Source organism: Aegilops tauschii, chromosome 2 (genome assembly GCF_002575655.3).
Source record: "Aegilops tauschii subsp. strangulata cultivar AL8/78 chromosome 2, Aet v6.0, whole genome shotgun sequence".
Classification (NCBI taxonomy): Eukaryota; Viridiplantae; Streptophyta; class Magnoliopsida; order Poales; family Poaceae; genus Aegilops; species Aegilops tauschii.
The window spans coordinates 68,940,145-68,957,955 of NC_053036.3; the positions used below are offsets into that span (position 1 = coordinate 68,940,145).

The window sequence follows — 17,811 nt, forward strand, 5'->3', positions numbered from 1 at the left end:
TCCATTTTCGATATTCTTGCACCCGAGTATGATGTATCTCATTTATGGACGAGTGTACACATTAATTGGAGTGTAGTAGCTTAGGCATCATAAATTGGATGCAGCACATCCAATTTAGATACTCTCATTTACGGAAAAGTATCAAACTGCTCCTTCCACACACAATCTGACACATTAAATTGGAGTGTAGGAGTCTATTTAAGGTAGGACTTCCGAGGGAATGATCCATCCCTGCTCTCTCTATTCGGCTTACAGTCATAAGTCGTCAACCATGTCCTGTTTATCCGCTTCCATGCTATGTTTCCTCCTTGCTTTGCTAACTCCTGCCAACCTCACTTCAGCCACCGGCAATATCGGATTCAGCCTGCCTCTCGTGTCCAGCCACCACAAGCTCAACCACACAACCGGTGAAATCGGGGAGCTCTTGCTGCCTGAGGCTGATGTGAACCCCATGAACATACGACCCAAGGTAGCCCCTGCCGGTTGGCCGATGTTCAGTGTCGTCGTCGGAGTCGGCAGCGGCAGAGGCCAGCACTTCTATAAGCTCGCGCTGGACTTCGTGGGCAACCTCACATGGATCCGGTGTAAGCCTTGCACCCCAGAGGAGCAGCAGGAGGGCCCAATCTTTGACGCCGCCCTCTCCCCAAAGTATGCGCTTGTCAAGCCAACGAGCATCCACTGCAAGCCCCCCTTCGTCGGCCACGGTCATGACAAGTGCAGCTTCTCCGGCACCACTTCGCTCGCTGCCGTGCACGGGTACCTGGCCAGCGACGTGTTCACCTTTGGCGACACCGGCACCGGTCATAGGAGCTTGGACGGACTCATATTCGGGTGCGCACACAGAGCAACTGAGTTCTGGAACCACGGCATTGTCGCTGGTGCCATGAGCTTGAACAAAAGGTCGACGTCGTTCAAGTACCAGCTTGCTGCGCACGGCTTCGCCACTTCAAAGTTTTCTTACTGCCTCTTCTACCACGGCCAACACAGCGCCAAGCATGGCTTCCTCAGGTTCGGCAGTGACGTCCCCAACCACGACCACGCCCACAGCACGGCGTCGATGTACCATGACACAATGTTGTACTTCATCGGCTTGGAGGGCGTTAGCCTGAACGGTCAGAGGCTCACGAGAATCAACCGAGGTATGTTCTCTCGCGACCAGGCAAGGAAACACGGCAGCACCATCATCGATGTCGGGACACCCGAGACCAGGATGATCCGTGCGGCGTACGACATCCTGGAGGCCGCGGTCATCGCGGATCTACAACATCGCCTCGGGGTGCGCCGTGCCGGATACCGAGTACCGGGCTCCCACCTCTGCTTCATCGTGTCGATACATGGGATCTACCAGAAGCTCCCAAGCATCACGCTCCACCTGGCCGGTGGCGCCCAGCTTACGATCAGGTGGGATCTACTGTTTGTGACAAAAATGCACCACGGAGCCCAGCACGCCTGCTTCCTCATCTTTCCGGACGAGAAGATGACGGTTCTTGGCGCCGCGCAACAGGTGGACACGCGCTTCACCATTGACGCCGACCAGAGGCTACTCTACTTTGCTCCGGAGAATTGCGAGAACGACAGTAGCTAGATCAATATGCCTTTCTTTCTGATGCACTACATGCCCGCTGGTCGGCTGGTGCAAGAACTGTGTGCATGGGGACAAATAAATAAATAATAATTAATCAGAACTTTTGGGGTGATTTTCTCTCAAGCACTAATTTTGGACTAGATGTCAAAAAAATATCATGCCACCCGTGTAAAAGTTGATGCGATTTGATTTCATACTGGCAAGAATCAGTGATGACAAAAACGTACGCTCCCAATATACAAGGACATGATGTATTGCTGTTAGCCTGTTACTATACACCTTTGTTCGTTGGATATGCCCGTCAGTAAGATGTTCTTCCAACATTTAGCCTAATTGTTGTAATCAAGTTCAGCAAACGGCGATGACAGCAGAAGATGAACCCAAAGCATCATGTCAGGCACCGATGTACAAACATTCGGAGGATCCAACAAATAGAGTACAGTAATTAGACAGGGATACAGTGCGGCGCCTGGGCGCAAATGGCACAATGTCAACACTGGAGCTGGAAATGGCGATCGATCATTCCTTGGGTTTGGGCTGCTTGACTATCATCACCGAGCAGTGCGCGTGGTGGGCGCAGTAGTCGCTCACGCTCCCAAGAAACGCCCTGCAAGAATTGCCCAGGTTCAGACAAAACTCATGACCACTAGCTCTGCAGCACGGGGGGCTGGAGAATGGAGATGAATAAATCAATTACCTCTTGATGGCGCCGTAGCCATGGCTGCCGACGACGAGCAGGTCGGCGTGGTGCTTCTCCACGGCGTTGCAGAGCACGAACCTGGGCTCCCCGTCGATCACCTCTACCACACCCTGCACCTGCAATCGATTCCACATGTGACTAGTAATTAAGCAGAGCAGCAATCGGCGTGATCTTGTTACTCGCTTCTCGAATTGGTAGTGGATCATGTTACCGAGTTGCCGGCGCAGAGGCGGCGAGCCCTGTCGACGACCTCCTCGGCCCTCCTGCGCAGGTCCGCGTCCACGTACCTGACCACGTCCCCTGCAGCGGCTGCAATCGATCGATCCCCAGAAATCAGCGCTCCGGCCGATTCAGATAGCCAAGAAAATTACTAGGGAGGGGGTCGCCGACGGCGCGTACCGGGGCCGCCGAGGGTGACGACGGAGGACACGGCCGGCTTGGCGTGGACGACGACGAGCTCCACCGGCGCCCCGGCGCCGGCCGTCTCCGCCACGTAACGCACGGCCCACTCGAGCGCGCGGTAGCTGTGGTCGCTGTCGTCCACGCCGACCAGCACCACCGTCTTGTTGGTCGTCCCCTCCTCCGCCGGACCCGCCTCCGCCGCCGCGGCCGCAGACGCTGCCTCGGTCTCCGCCATCATGCACAAGAGTCAACGACGCGATGATTTAAAATGATGAGAGAAGGTTTCCAGTTTGATGTGGTTTGCCGTCCGAGCTGCAGGCCGCGGGCTATTTATGTGAGCTGGAGCTGGATGCTACTTGCTGCCGATCGGCGTATGGGATGTGAGAAGTAGGCGCACCGACGAAACCGCGGTGGCCAAGTTGCGTGTGGCCGCTGACTGACCGGAGATAATGGATACTGGTGGCACGCTGCCCCGGTTTCCGTTTAGTTTCTGGCTTTCCACTTCTCGATCGTGATCTTCCCGCTGGAGTGGATGGCGACGGCGACGACAGCGACGGCGCGGGGCATGCATGGTGATTGATTCTTTTCCTTTGGTTTCGGTGCGTGCTGATTGGTGATGCCCTCCAGATGCGTGTTGAGGTCGGCACTCTTTCTTTTTGCCCGCCAATCACGAGGCAACCTTCCTTGGTGAGGCCATCCGAGCGAACGAAGGAAGCTCGTTTAAGCGATGATCGTTTGAGGGAATGCGCCATGTGCATCTAAAAGCATCTTCAACAAGTTAAAAAAAAAAAAGCATCTTCAACTGCGTGCTTCGCCTCGGCACGGTATAATTCTTTTACACCGCTAAAATAGTCTTTTTACACGCGGGAGCGACAAAGAGGTTTTTCAGATGCACAAAAACACGGCACCCATTCCGGCGGCCCCACCTGCAGCAGCCCAGATTTTACAGCGCACACGAGCAAGGGCACCAAATACCCAGCACGCGATGCAGTTTTTCGCAGCGCGTTGAACCTTGTTTACCGCGCGCGGGATTATGGCGCGCCTGCTGGAGCGCTACTTTCGGTCGCGCGCGCTACATAGCCTTTTTTTCAGCGAGCGGCTTATTTAGCGCGTCTGTTGGAGACGCTCTAACGCTCGGGAATTTCATGCTATAATAATTATATTTGGCATGCTATTATAGAAATATTTGTCATGTTGAAAAAAATGTCATGATAGCAGGAAAATTTTGTCAGGACTTTGCCGTACTGCAACAGAGTAATTTGTCTTGTGTTCAAGAATTTGCCATGATGCAACTAGAGAATTGACAAGCCAAAAAAAAAATTTCGCCCACATGTTTCGAAATTTGATATGATGAACATTCCAAATTGCCATGCTACAGAGAAGTTGACATCTGAACCCACCTTTTGGGGCTTAAAGCTAGTTGTGGAAATAAGTTGCCCCCTCCCCTGCTTATTCTAGGAGTCTAATCTGAAAATTTATTTTTAAAACCCACTAATTAAGGGTTAACTAGTAGGCTTGATGTGTTGTGCCCCAGCTGAACCTTTATTATTGTCTTGTTTCACTCTTTGCTTTTGCTTGAACTTGGACTGGTCTTGTTGTCGGATGGTTGGTGCGGTTGCTTTACAATATAAAGCGGGGAACCCTTTTTTGTAAAACTAGCAGGCTTCTAAAGGAAAATTTCAGATTGAACTTCTAAAATAAGCTGGGGAGGGGGCAACTTATTCTCACAGTCAGTCATAAGCCCCAAAAGAATTGCCCTAAGTAATTGTCATGCTACATCATAGCACGTCGTTGCTACACATCACGTCGTTCCATGTGCTACTTTGTGAATTTGATACTAGGTAGTTCACCCCCTCGGTAGGCAAGTGTTTCAGTTTGACATGAAAGTCATGGAGGTAGGTTCGTATGAGGGGGAGATCGGATTTTGTTTCTATAAGAAGGAAGGGACAATTATTTTTTCAACCAGTGCACCATCCATAACGTTTGTCAAAGAAGGCAAGAAAGTAGTTTGAGCGAGATATGTGGATCTTGGCCCCTTGAATTGTAGAGAGGGAGAGGGGCCAGGAAGCGCAAGGGGGGGAGCAGTAGAAGCAATTGTAGTTCTAGACAACAAACAATTCGTGAATTTTGGCGGTTTCGATCTCTTTCTTCATAATGCCGCTACCTGGCTCGAGCTTTCCATCCAACATCTAGCCCCTCATGTTTGAGCACACACACCGGGTGGGCAATGAAGAAGGCGACGACGTAGAGGATATCTTCCTAATATAGGTAAGATAGATTAATTGATTTTTTTCTTTTCTGTATAGTATTCTAAATCGAGCATTAGTTTGAACGACATGGAATACTCTTTTACAACTAAGCACTCTCAGCTCCGCACAACATAGGGATTGGTACGCTTTTGGAAAGAACATATAATAGTATGATGCATGTTGTCTTCTTTATGCGGGGCAACAATAGGTTCATCTAAAACAATGATTTCGGTTACCTATGATGACAAGAGAGACAATAGATAATATTGGTCAGGATAACTACCCGTGGCCTCGCACTGAACCCTTCTTTCTATCCAAAAAAGGAAGAGCGCACCAAAACAAAAAAGAATACAGAAAAAACTCCGTCGTCCGTCATTGTCTAGCGCCACGACTTGCACCGCCACGCATCCAGTGACGGGGTGGTGCCACCGATACAAAAGGAAAAAAATTAAAGCGAGTAGAAGATGGTTAAGTGCTTCAAAAAGTCACTACTATTAGATGGAGCATCCAATTTGGAATCTGCTTTCACAGTGTGTTGGTTTCAGCGAGATTCCTTAGAATTAACCTTTTACTTGATTGCATTTTGCATTCATATCTATTGTATTTTTAGAAGAAGAAAAAACTAAAACAGTGTGTACAATTTTTCGGGAATCAACTAAATTTTCATGTTGGGTTGATGGTATTTTTGCCCGTCCCTCTCTCTTGCATTGTTGGAATGTGTCTATTCCATTTTGAACTGATACTACTGTAATTTTTGCGACTGAGTATAGTAGATTTTTAGGCTAAGTGAATGCAATTCTTGTTAAGTCTACAACAATCCATTTTTAGTTGTCTTATGCAAGTACACACTAATAGAAAGATGAAGCCATTATTTAACAATATTTTTAGCCTAAGTTTATTTTCAACAAAAAAACAGTTGTCTTATGCAAGTAAACACTAATATAAAAACATTTCATTTTTGAAAGTTAAAAATGACGTAAAAACTTCATCAAAAGAGAGGGATCATTCAATGGTGAGTCTCTTGAAGGACGAAAAGTTTATGATGATAACAGAAGATGAACACCCAAGCATCATGTGGGGCACTAATAGTGTTCTTTCTGTTTTTATTTACTCTGCTTAGCTTTGTTGTAAGTCAAATTGTATAAAGTTTGTCCAACTTTGTAGGAGACAGTATGAACGTTTACAAAAACAAGCACATATAATGTGAAAATATATTTGATGAATTTAACATACTTATTTAGTATTGCGTATGTTAATAACTTTTTTCTAACAATTTGATCGAAAGTTTACACAGATTGACTGCTAATATGCAGACTAAATTAAAAAAAAAGAGTAAACTTTGGAGTAGAAATAACTTAGTAGGGATACATTGTGTAGGCACGCAAATGGCACAATCCCGTTTACCACATAAAAACTGTGTGTGATGGACAACCTTTGCCACACAGTTTCTTCTATGCACCGTGTGTGATGCATTCAATAACGCAAACGATAAAATTGTTAATATCGTGTGCAATGGCAACGCTATCACAAACGATTTAACGGGGAAAATTGTGTGTGATGTACCTGCGAACGGAAACGTTTTCCTTGGAGCGACTATGTGGGATGTGGGACTGACTGTGTGGGATGTACTTGCAACCGGAAACAGTTTCGCCTGTATAATTGTATTTTTTAGCACTACTATACGTATAACCGTATTTGAGCGCTCGCCAGTCGCACACGACCTCATTTTGTCGCGCGTGTGTGCCAGGAGGGCATATCCCCGACGGTTTCAGTGCCGTGTGGGAAGGACCGCCTATCGCCCACACTCACTTGGCGACGGTTCCAAACGCCTTCGCGGAAAGGGGTTAAAAACCTTTTGTATAGCACCGACGCGTACCAGTGAGGGGGAGGAGTAAGCGGGCGCCGCGCGCGTCCGTTTTGTGTCCGTGTCGACGCAAATGAGGCTCAAAATTGGGACGGTAATGGGTCGGCAGGCGGACGAAAAGCGGACACGCGTCCGTTTGGGTCGGCGCATTGGACCGACTTTTCTGTCCGCGCTGACACAAACGTACGCGCGCGGACAAAATGGGTCGCCGTGTTGGAGTTGCTCTAAACCGCTAAAATAGTCTTTTTGCACACGGGAGCGAAAAGGTTTCTCCAGATGCACAAAAACGCGGCGCCTAATTCGGCGGCCCCACCTGCAGCAACCCAGATTTTACAGCGCGCGAGCGGGCGCACCAAATACCCAGCGTGCGATTCAGTTTTTTTCCAGCGCGCTGAACCTTGTTTACCGCGCACGGGATTATAGCTTGAGTGCTGGAGCGCTACTTTCGGCCGTGCGCGCTACATAGCCGTATTTTTCAGCGTGCGACTTATTTACCGCATCTGTTGGAGATGCTCTAACGCTCGGGAACTGTCATGCTATAATAATTATATTTGGCATGCTATTATAGAAATATTTGTCATGTTGAAAAAAAAGGCATGATGGCAGGAAAATTTTGTCAGGACTTTGTCATACTGCAACAGAGTAATTTGTCTTGTGTTCAAGAATTTGCCATGATGCAACTAGATAATTGACAAGCCAAAAAATAAAACTTCTCCCACATGCTTCGAAATTTTGCATGATGAACATGCCAAATTGCCATGCTACAGAGAAGTTGACATTTGAACCCTCCTTTTGGGGCTTAAAACTAGTTGTGGAAATAAGTTGCCCCCTCCCCTGCTTATTCAAGGAGTCTAATCTGAAATTTTATTTTTAAAACCCAGGTTAACTAGTAGGCTTGATGTGTTGTGCCCCCAGATGAACCTTTATTATTGTCTTGTTGCACTCTTTGCTTTTGCTTGAACCTGAACTGGTCTTGTTGTCGGATGGTTGGTGCGGTTGCTTTATAATATAAAAAGGGGGAAACACTTTTTCGTAAAACTAGTAGGCTTTTAAGGAAAATTTTATATAGGACTTTCAAAATAAGCTGGGGAGGGGGCAACTTATTTTCAGTCAGTCATAAGCCCCAAAAGAATTGCCCTAAGTAATTGTCATGCTACATCATAGCACGTCGTTGCTACACATCATGTCGTTCCATGTGCTACTTTGTGAATTTGATACTAGGTAGTTCACCCCCTCGGCAGGCAAGTGTTTCAGTTTGAGATGAATGTCATGGAGGTAGGTTTGTATGAGGGGGAGATCGGTTTTTGTTTCTATAAGAAGGAATGGACAAAAAAAATTCAACCAGTGCACCATCCATAACATTTGTCAAAGAAGGCAAGAAAGTAGTTTGAGCGAGATATGTGGATCTCGGCCCCTTGAATTGTAGAGAGGGAGAGGGGCCAGGGAGCGCAAGGGGAGGAGGAAGCGGAAGAAGCAATTGTAGTTCTAGACAACAAACAATTCGTGAGTTTTGGTCCTTTCGGTCTCTTTCTTCATAATGCCACTACCTGGCTTGAGCTTTCCATCCAACATCTAGCCCCTCATATTTGGGCACACACACCAGGTGGGCAATGAAGAAGGCCACGACGTAGAGTATACCTTCCTAAATCAAGCATTAATTTGACTGACATAGAATACTCGTTTACAACTAAGCACTCTCAGCTCCGCACAACATAGGGATTGGCACGCTTTTGGAAAGAACATATAATAGTATGAAGCATGTTGTCTTCTTTATGTGGGGCAACAGCAGGTTCATCTAAAACAATTATTTCGGTTAGGGAAACGTTTATTTTCCCCCGACTGATTTCTCACGACGCGTAAACCGCCTGCTGCGCCGTCCGATTATAGCAGATCAACTCGTTCCTACAGTCGTGCATGGTACAGAGTGCAGGAGCACGTTGTGCGTCTTTGCATGTGGTGGGTCCCAACAAAGCTATCGTCATTCTTTTGGCTTTGTTTCTTTTCCACACGATTTGCTAGTGTTTGCTGGTTTGCTACACTTAAACTACTACTCGCATAAGGCGTCGTCGGCTGGGGCGCCGATGGTTGATGCTGCGACCAGCTACTTGTACCATTGTTCGTGCGGTATTGGAGTGCTAGGAGCTGGCCGCCGGGTGCTGCGAGACCAGGCGCCGACACGCCGCAAGCCGATGCTCCGAGGTGAGGGTCGTGGACGTCTACTGAATGCTGTTGCGGAGACTGCACTTCAACAGCGTTGCTGCAAGCCGGCCAGCAAGCAACGGTGCTACAAGGTCGTCTCGGTGCTATGCCGTGTTGATGGTCGACAATGCTGGGACAACGGACGACCTGTGCTGCATGTGTTGTTGGCAGCTGAAACGGAGCATCGTCGGGCCGCCGGAGCATCGTCGGTGCTGCAACGGAACTTGTCGGGCCGGTGATGCAACAGAGCATTGTTGGCCCACCAAAACCTCGTGGGTGTTGCAACACAGCATGGCCGGCCCACCGAACCTTGCAGGTGCTGCAATGGAGTGTTGCCAGGCCGTCAGAGCATCATCGGTGTTGCAATGGGCATTTGTCGGGCCGCCGGAGCATCATCGGTGTTGCAAGGGAGCATCGCCGGGCCGCCAGAGCATGGTCGGTGTTGCAGCAGAGCATTGCTGGTGTTGCAATGCGGCATTTGTCGGGCCGCCGGAGCATTGTCGGTGCTGCAACGGAGCATCGTCGGTGCTGCAACGGCGCGTCACCGATGTTGCAATGGGTCATTGTCGGGCCGCCGGAGCATTGCGGTGCTGCAACGGCGCATCACCGATGTTGCAATGGGTCATTGTCGGGCCGCCGGAGCATCGTTGGTGCCGCAACGGAGCTTGCCAAGTTGTCAGAGCATCGTCGGTGCCACAACGGAGCTCGTTGGGCCGCCGCCGCGTCGCCATGTTGCAACGGAGCTCCTCGGGCCACCGGAGCATCGTCGATGCTGCAACGGAGCATTGTCAGTGCTGCAATGGAGCTCGCCGGGCCATCGGAACCTCACGGGTTCTGCAATAGAGCGTCGTCGGGCTGTCGGAGCATCCCCTAACGGAGCATTGTGTTCAAGGGATGGTCGTAACAGTGTCGTTGCTGGTGCTACAATCTCGGAGCTCGCGCGTGCTGTAGGCGTGGCCGGTGCGTGGTGAGCTCGCAGACGTTGCCGTGAGATGACCGGCGACATGGCTCTGCAACCTGAGCACTGCGGATGGTGCAAGCAAAACTTGATGCTGCAAGTCGCGGTCAGCTGCTGCCTTTCTTGTCGGAGCTATGCATGCGAAAAGGGAGCTGCTGCCTTGCACGTACAGGTGGCTAGAGTGATGGCGTATTGGACGTTCTCCAGGGAATCGTGGGGACATGGGCGGGATCATGCGGCCGAAATCAACGGCTGGCCAGCCGGCTGATCTTTTCCTAAGATCAGTCGGCTGACGCCTAGTAGCCCCCTTTCGGTTATCAATGATGACAAGAGAAACAATAGATAAAGGAAAACGCTTCTTTCCAACCGACTGATCTCTCGCTCGCGTAAATCTCCTCGCGCACCGTCCGATCGCGAGAGATCCGACGGACCCGGTGTAGCGCCCGACGCGAGCTGAGGACGCGTCTATCGGGTCGGCGTTTTCCCTCACCCGCACCCCCTTCCGCCACACCGCAACATTTTTCCCCTTTCCCCTTCGTTCCTCTCGCCCAAGCTCGCTCCAAATCTCCGATGCGACGGTCGTCGCGGCGTCCAGCTCCCGGGGCGGCGAAGCTGACGCGAGGTCGACGAGGGGAGGCGCGCGAGGAGGTCCACGAGGAGGCGGCTGAAGACATGGACGGCGACAATCTGCAGGACAGGTACCTCCGATCCTTCTCCAAAATAATACGGAAATGGCCGCAGTAGAAATTCGTAGTAGAAAGGCCAGACGATCTATTTTAGGGGAGGCGGATCGCCGGCTCGCCGGAGTTTTAGGGGCGGGCTCGTCGGTAGACATCTATTTTTGGGAGAGGCGGGGTGGTCTTTGTTCTGGATCTGGAGCAGGAGTTTTGCCAGAGCCCATACACTCTCTCCGAGATCTCGCGCTCGCAACTGCCTCTGTTTCAAGCTTGTTGCAATCTTCCACGTCTTTTGCACTGCACCTTGCTGAAGGTCATCAGTGATGGCATGTGTGTGTGTGTGCTGCTGCTTTTTTGACAGGTTTCGGTGGTGCTCACGACTAATGTTGCAATGTCGTCGACTGCATGTGGATTTATGCAGACGGTTGCTGCTGTTTTTATGTGTGTAGCAGGTCTGATGATGCAGAGATATGATTAGACGGTTTTTTGCATTTGTAGTACTTGCGAGTTGTAGATTTTAGTGTAGTTTTGTCTGTTGTTGTGTTTGTTCAGGAGGCAGTTGTGTTGCATTGCAGTACATGTTACCCCAGGATTTTTACCCATATTGCATGGAAATTGTAGAAGTAGTTGTTTGTGTTTGTTTTTATTTGATACCTGTTAGTGATAGCTATATAGGTTTTCCCTTTCAGAAGTTAGTGAAGGTGCTACATTGCATTTTTTATGTGGCCTCCTAAAATGAATGACCAACCAGCATTTTCATGCAATGACCAAGTATATTTCAGATTTTTTTCACGAGTTTCAGATTTTTCATGCATTCCTTCTCTATAGCTTTTAGTGTTGTTAATGGGTGTTCTGAACATTTCCTTTTTGTTCTTTTTTTTGCAGTGATCCAAAAATGGATGATGATGAATCTTCCGATGGGTCGTTTTCAACGCGCTTTTCAGCTAGCCGTTTGCGTGAGGTTGCAGAGAAGGAGCTGAATGCTAACAAGAGGGCAGTGCTTGAGAAGTCGAGTTTTGGTTCGTTGTTGAAGATCAGACCCTTTTCTGTACCTCTTGAGCTGATTGATTGGGTAGTTATGAGAATTGACACTAAGCATTCTTTGTTCAGTTACCTTCAAATCACCCTCTGGCCCATTTCATTTTGTGTGTGTCTCTGTTGCAATGTTCTTTATTTGGAATTGCATAGCAATGTTCTTCGTCCTCAAATTTGACATGTGCCTTTTGGTCAGCCATAAAAAGAAGACTATATTGTTCACTAGAGACATGGTGCAAAAAAATTTAATGTCCCATCCAGACCAAGGGTAGTGGAGCTGTTGAAGAGGAACGAACGTTGCGAGCTGCGCGACATATATCGAGAAGGCACAAGGGCTCCAATTAAGAAATCCATTTCTGTAATCAAGAAAGCATCGGATAATGATGTTGTTACTTTAGAGAGGACTTGGGTTCTTTTATGCCTTGCTCTCGTGCTAGTTCCTGGCACCGGCAACATGGTCTCGTTGGACTACCTTGCTAGCTTGAAGGACTTGGATGAACTGAATGAGTTTGCGTGGGACGAGCATGTGTTGGCAACTGCGTTGAGGGAGGCGAGGAATTACCAACTAAAGAGGGAGGCTGGGGCAAGTGGCTTCTGGATAGGGGGCTGTCTACCTATGTTCGTGGTATGCCAAACGCAAATCATTTTTGTCTATGTTTTCATTGGTTCATATTTTTGCTTTACTTTATTTTATTTTATTCTGCTCGCAACAATCATATGTACGATACAACCTTCTGATTTGTTTTCTTTTTCAAAAATATATGTAGTTAATTTACATGGATTTCCTGGATGTGCCTCGGTCATTGATTAGTGAGGAGACGTTCAACTACTCGCTGCCCAGGGCTTGCTTTGTGTGCAATGCAGATTTTGAGCTTGTTAAAGAATTTGACAGGAACAAGCTCACCCTCGAGAAGGTTGATTTTGGAAAGCGCAATGTAAGAGCAGACCCAATCTTCCTTTTTTTAAAGATTTCTTTCGGTGATAAACATCTTACTTTCTTCTTTTGGTGATTGTTGTATGCAGCATCGTCCTTTGTCTCAAACACCATATGCAGTACTGAAGGCGGACAAGCAATGTGAGGGTCAGAATCAACATCATCCGGCAAATATCACTAACAGAGCTGACAAAGCCAACACTCAAGTCAGTGTTGAGGGTGATTTAGGTGCTAAGTTTCGCGTCTCTCTGGATGAGTGGCTGCAGCCGCTCCCTTCCTGCCAAGAGTTAGAGGTAGAAATGCACTACCTTTTGTTAGTGCATGATTTTGCTTCTTTGTGTTCTTTTGATCTTCTTTTTTCATTTTTATTTATGCTTACCCCCATTTGTTTGTTCCTTATTTTCTGTGCCAGATACCTTTGCACTTGAAGCCTATATATGAGAAGCACAAAAATCTCTATACGGCAGAGTTGAAGAATGTTGTTACCTCTTTTGGGCAGGTCCTGCAGTCAACTTTCTGCAAGCGGTTGGGTCTCATGTTGATGGAAGCGCACTCCAATGCAGTGTCAAACCATGAGCACAAGAGTGAAGGTTTTGTCGCCCCAAGAGTCATTGCAACAAGCAGTGTCGAGCGCACGGGAGCGGTGACTTTTGGCACCCCAACAGCCACTGCAGCAGGCATTGCTATCCACTCTTCCAAGTGTCCATTATTGGATCCTGATTCCCGGGCAGAAGCAGGTGCTGATGATCAGAACAAGGCACAGCCTGGTGGTGTAGTTGCTGCTCCCAAAGTAGTGGAGACCAGTGCATTAGGTGAGAAGGTTGGGGTGGAAGCGGAACAGGGGGCGGGTCAAAGCACAAGCGTTGCTAAGCGTTCCAGGGCTGCTGCGTTGCAACAAGGTGAGAGTAGCAATCATTCTCATGGGAAGGATTGTGTGGAGCAGGAGGAAGTTATACATCAGGGCGGAAAGGTGACCCCCAAAGATGCTTGCAACATGGATCCTTCGGGAGCTTCTGATAAGGTTGAAACACCAGTTCTTTCCCAGGGCACGGTGCAGGCAATGATGGTAACTGCCTTGGAGTGGGAAGATGGCCCATCTTGTGCTCTTTTCTCGGAGGGGACCGAAGACTATGAGTGGATGAATCAAAAAGTAGACATACCAATCAAGCATGTGCAGACACCAAATGCTTCTAGCTCTGATGTGCAGAATTCAATCCCATTAGTGCCAAACTTTGACAACACTCCTCAAGTTGAAAGGCCTAGCAACCTCCCAACCGCAACATTTGACACAGCTCCAAAGCTCCCTAGGGCAAACGACATTCTGGGGCCTGTGTTTGATGTGTCCCCCATCTCATTCAAAAACGCTTCCTCCGATGGACCTCAAGGTTTTTTCTTGCTTCAGAACACAAGCTCCTTTTTATCTAAGAGTTTTCTCAGTGCGTTTCCTTTTTGCATTCTCATTTTTCTTTCTGTTTTTTGTGTTGTTGCAATGTTGTGCAGTAGTAGTGGATTTGCACGAGACAACCAAGGCGAATGTTGAGGTCAGGGGTGAGTCCAACAGTCTTGGTAAACAGTCAAAGAAGAAAAGGGTGGCTGTCTCCCCAGACAATGTGCCAACGATGAAGAAGATTAAGGTTGATGCACACGGTAATGCCTTACACCATCAGTATGTAATGACCAGATACAAGACAAGAAAACCAAAGAAAAACGAGCTTCTGTGAGTCATATGATGATGCTTTTCTATTACTCATTTTTGCCTGAAATCTTTTTTTTGTGTTTCCATAGATGAAAGAGTTTGATATGTGAGCATATCTCTTGCTGTTTTTATCTAAAATCAACACAAATTTTCTTTTGCAGGCCCGACTTCATTGAAATAGATGGCTTCCATACATCTCTCGAGAATTTTCATGCATCTCTAAAGCCAAGAGCGGAGATTGACAATGAGGTCATGACCTTATACCTGAAGACATTCAACTATGATCAGTCAGTGAAGAAGAAGAAGCCAAAAAAATTTGTTTTCTCAGTGTTGATGAGTGTTAGTGTTCAAATCTGTTTTTTTCTATCTGTTGTTTCAATGCTTTTTTGATTTATCATATAGTTGTGGTCTGCCCTCTAATATTTTTGTTTTGTTTTGTGATTTTCTCCATCAGTTGAAACTCAGTGCTGAGCCAGATGTGTTTGATCTGAAGGTGTGCGAAAAAGAATTTAAGAATGCTTGCTTACAAAATCACATTTCAAAATCTGACCTGGTAAGTTCTTATCTTGTTCCATCTTGCATTCTTTTTCTATTTTTTTACATTTTTTTCTAAATGGATTTTCTGGTTCTGCTTTGTTTTGATGCATTGCAGCTATTCTTCATGGTTGTACACAAAAGGCACTGGGCAGTAGTAGTTGTTAACATCACCCAAAAGGAGTTCAATATCTTTGACTCCATTAGGAACTCGGAAGACCTTTTTGAGATGGACAGGATCACTAAGAATGTGGTAATGCTCCTGTTGGAGTTTGGCGCAACAAATCTTTTCCTTCTTTTTGCTTTTCCACACCGCACACTTATGCATTTTGTTTGTCCATGTTTTATCGGGTTTGATCAGGTCGCAAACATCAAGAGTGTTGCAATGAGGGAGCCACTTTTTAAGCACAATCTCGAGTCTTACTCGCTATTCACCCCACTTGATTACCCTCAACAAAAAACTTAGTAAGCATTTTTATCCCATTAGAATATGTGTTTATTTTGCATTTAGAGACATTTTTCTCTTTTTTCACCTAAAGCTGCTTTTGCATTTTATAACTATATACCTTCTATTTTTTCAGCTATAACTGTGGCTACTATAGTATTTTATACGTGGAGAATTGGGATGGCCTTGTTATGCTGTCATTTGGCCAGGTATTTTCTTTAGATAGCAAACCATATTTTTTGTGTAATTCTTCTCAACTTGATTGGGATCTGTTTCATGACTAAATTTTTACTTGTTTCCTGTTTTATTGCTTCCTAGGATTACATCCCAAACCTTCAGAAACGCATTGCAGCAGATCTGTTGAGACACCCAAGCAACAAGTTGGACCCCGCGCATCAGCTGAAGCTGCTTCTTCAGCGTTAGATGGGTGTTTTCGAGCTTCTGCAACAGGAGGAGTCATGGCGGCGGTGGCCTAGTACTGCTGACGCGAGTTTTTGTAGCTAGCTAGAGTGTAGTTGGGAGCATGTTCTTGTCGCCAGCTCGAGTGTAGTTGAGAGCTTGTTCTTCTAGCCAGCTCAACTGAACTTTTTTCACAATGCAACTCTGAATGAAGCACAGGAATGTTTCAGTGTGTGACTGTATGCAAGGATTTGTTTTTTGTGAAGCCTATTCAAGATTGTTTGTCAGCTTATGCAAGGATTATTTGTTTTTTACTTGCCTTTTCAAGAAGATTGTTGATATACTTTGACTGTACCTGGCTTGAGATCTTTTTTTTCTCACAAGTAGTTACAGTGTATCTGCTAGTATCTCTATTAATCATATGGAATTAGTAATTACAGTGAATATACACCTTTTTTTATATGGATTTAGTAATTACAGTGAAGTTCGACATCATCAATGAAAGTCAATACACTGTACTCACACATGTAATCGTGTGTGAAGTTGAATAATCGCAACAATAGGGTGGGGTTGGGGCGATTGTCGGGCTGTTGTTTCTCTTCATCTTCATAACTTTTCAATCTCACTAAAACAAAAGGAAATGTAATGCAATATCCTTTCTATGTGGCAACGGGCATGTCAAAAGTTTTTGCTGCAGTTTCTCCAGTGTGTTTTTTATGGAAAAGTTTTTAAAAAAGGATGCTTCAATGTACTTGTATGTTTAAGTAGCCAGCAACAACATCATGCATTGTTGTCCCAAGGAAACCTTTCAAAATAAAAGCTGCAATGGTGGAAGTACAATGAGCCAGCAACAATATCATAAGGAACAAGGGGAATTGTAATTTCAGAAAAAGAAGAACATTATATCAGGCACAACTCAATGCATGATGGAATAACTACTTTTTGTCCTCTAATGTAAATTGCACCATTCTCTTTGTCAAGAAACTAATCTATGTAACCAATATTACAAATGTGTAGTAGCAAGAGAGTTTTCTTTTTCTTTTTCTGGTCGAAGTTGATCACAGCCTAAGCTCTGTTGCTCTAGCCATGCTAGCATCTGCCTTCATTGCAGCTTTTAGGTAGGGACATTCTTGCACAGCATGACCTTGCTCTTCACAGTAGGGACATTTTTTGACCCCCCATTGCAGCCTTCAAGTACTGGCATGTTTGGACACCGTGACCTTCTTCGTTGCAGTACGAGCAAGGAGGCGCTTTCTTCTTTGGTCCAGGTTTTCCTCTGGGCTTGGTTTACTTCTTTTCATCTTTCTTAGCTTAATTTTTATGTGCATCTTCTCGTTGCTCAAGCAGAGTCTTTCTCCTCTTTGATTTTTCAGTCGGACGCCCTTTTTTGGAACACGTGCGGGGTTCTGAAGCATGGCATCGCCATCAGGTTGCGGCACAGTGGTTGGCTCGGGGGTTTGTTGTTGCTGTTGCATTGCTTGCCGCTGATTTGCTTCCTGTTGTTCTGGGAGCGCCCCTTGCTTTGCTGCAGCTATGAGGGGCTCAAGTTGGTGAGCTGCATCATTCATTATTTTGTAGGCAAGATCGTTGCTGCAAGCTTGTGAAGCCAACCATGTATACTTTCTGCACAAGGCGTTGTGCTTGAGAGTGTTGGTTGCAGGGTGCCCAAAATCATCCACCACCGCTCATTGTCGTTGTCGCAGCTTCTGACCACCTCTCTAGCATGTATCTTTGTGGAATTTTTTGGACATTGAAATGCACCATTACCCTTATGATGTGTGCACAAATAATCCCATTCATCTCAAAACAGTTGCAGCTGCATTCAAACTTCTCCTCTGCCAACACAACATTCACTGAAAATATTCGGGGGTTCTCAAAGTAATTTGAGTGCAGCTCAAACCTCACGCTTGCATTGTCAAGAGCAGGGGCCAGGTTCATGATGAAGCCTGTTGATGCCATGACCTCTTTTTGAAACTTGAGAAACACGCTTCGGGTATAGAAGTGAACTGCTTGGCGCTCAAAGTTGTACCTGAATGTTGCAATGAAAAGGTCAATGATTTTGAGTTTTTCAAGTTCCCTGTTCTAACTTTTTCTCTCTACAAAGCACACACATACCTTGAGTAAAGTGGTGCAG

At 46.7% G+C, this 17,811-nt stretch overlaps 3 protein-coding genes across 3 annotated transcripts; 2 read left to right on the forward strand and 1 right to left on the reverse strand.

The window, feature by feature from the left end:
• The first annotated feature begins 233 nt into the window (after positions 1–233).
• LOC109744763 (aspartyl protease family protein 2-like) lies at positions 234–1,697 on the forward strand. The gene has a single exon (XM_020303912.2). The coding sequence runs from the start codon at positions 272–274 to the stop codon at positions 1,583–1,585; it is 1,314 nt and encodes a 437-aa protein (XP_020159501.2). The 5' UTR covers positions 234–271; the 3' UTR covers positions 1,586–1,697.
• A 263-nt stretch (positions 1,698–1,960) lies between these two features.
• On the reverse strand, positions 1,961–3,155 carry LOC109744755 (uncharacterized). The gene is made up of 4 exons (XM_020303901.4): positions 2,685–3,155; positions 2,497–2,594; positions 2,283–2,401; positions 1,961–2,192 (listed from the first exon to the last, which is right to left on the reverse strand). Exons 1-4 carry the CDS (start codon positions 2,923–2,925, stop codon positions 2,105–2,107), a joined length of 546 nt encoding a protein of 181 aa, XP_020159490.1. The 5' UTR covers positions 2,926–3,155; the 3' UTR covers positions 1,961–2,104.
• A 10,270-nt stretch (positions 3,156–13,425) lies between these two features.
• Positions 13,426–16,225, forward strand: LOC120973489 (ubiquitin-like-specific protease 1A). The gene is made up of 6 exons (XM_045232601.2): positions 13,426–14,320; positions 14,461–14,638; positions 14,754–14,852; positions 14,952–15,086; positions 15,195–15,298; positions 15,415–16,225. Exons 1-6 carry the CDS (start codon positions 13,941–13,943, stop codon positions 15,560–15,562), a joined length of 1,044 nt encoding a protein of 347 aa, XP_045088536.1. The 5' UTR covers positions 13,426–13,940; the 3' UTR covers positions 15,563–16,225.
• The last annotated feature ends 1,586 nt before the right edge of the window (positions 16,226–17,811 follow it).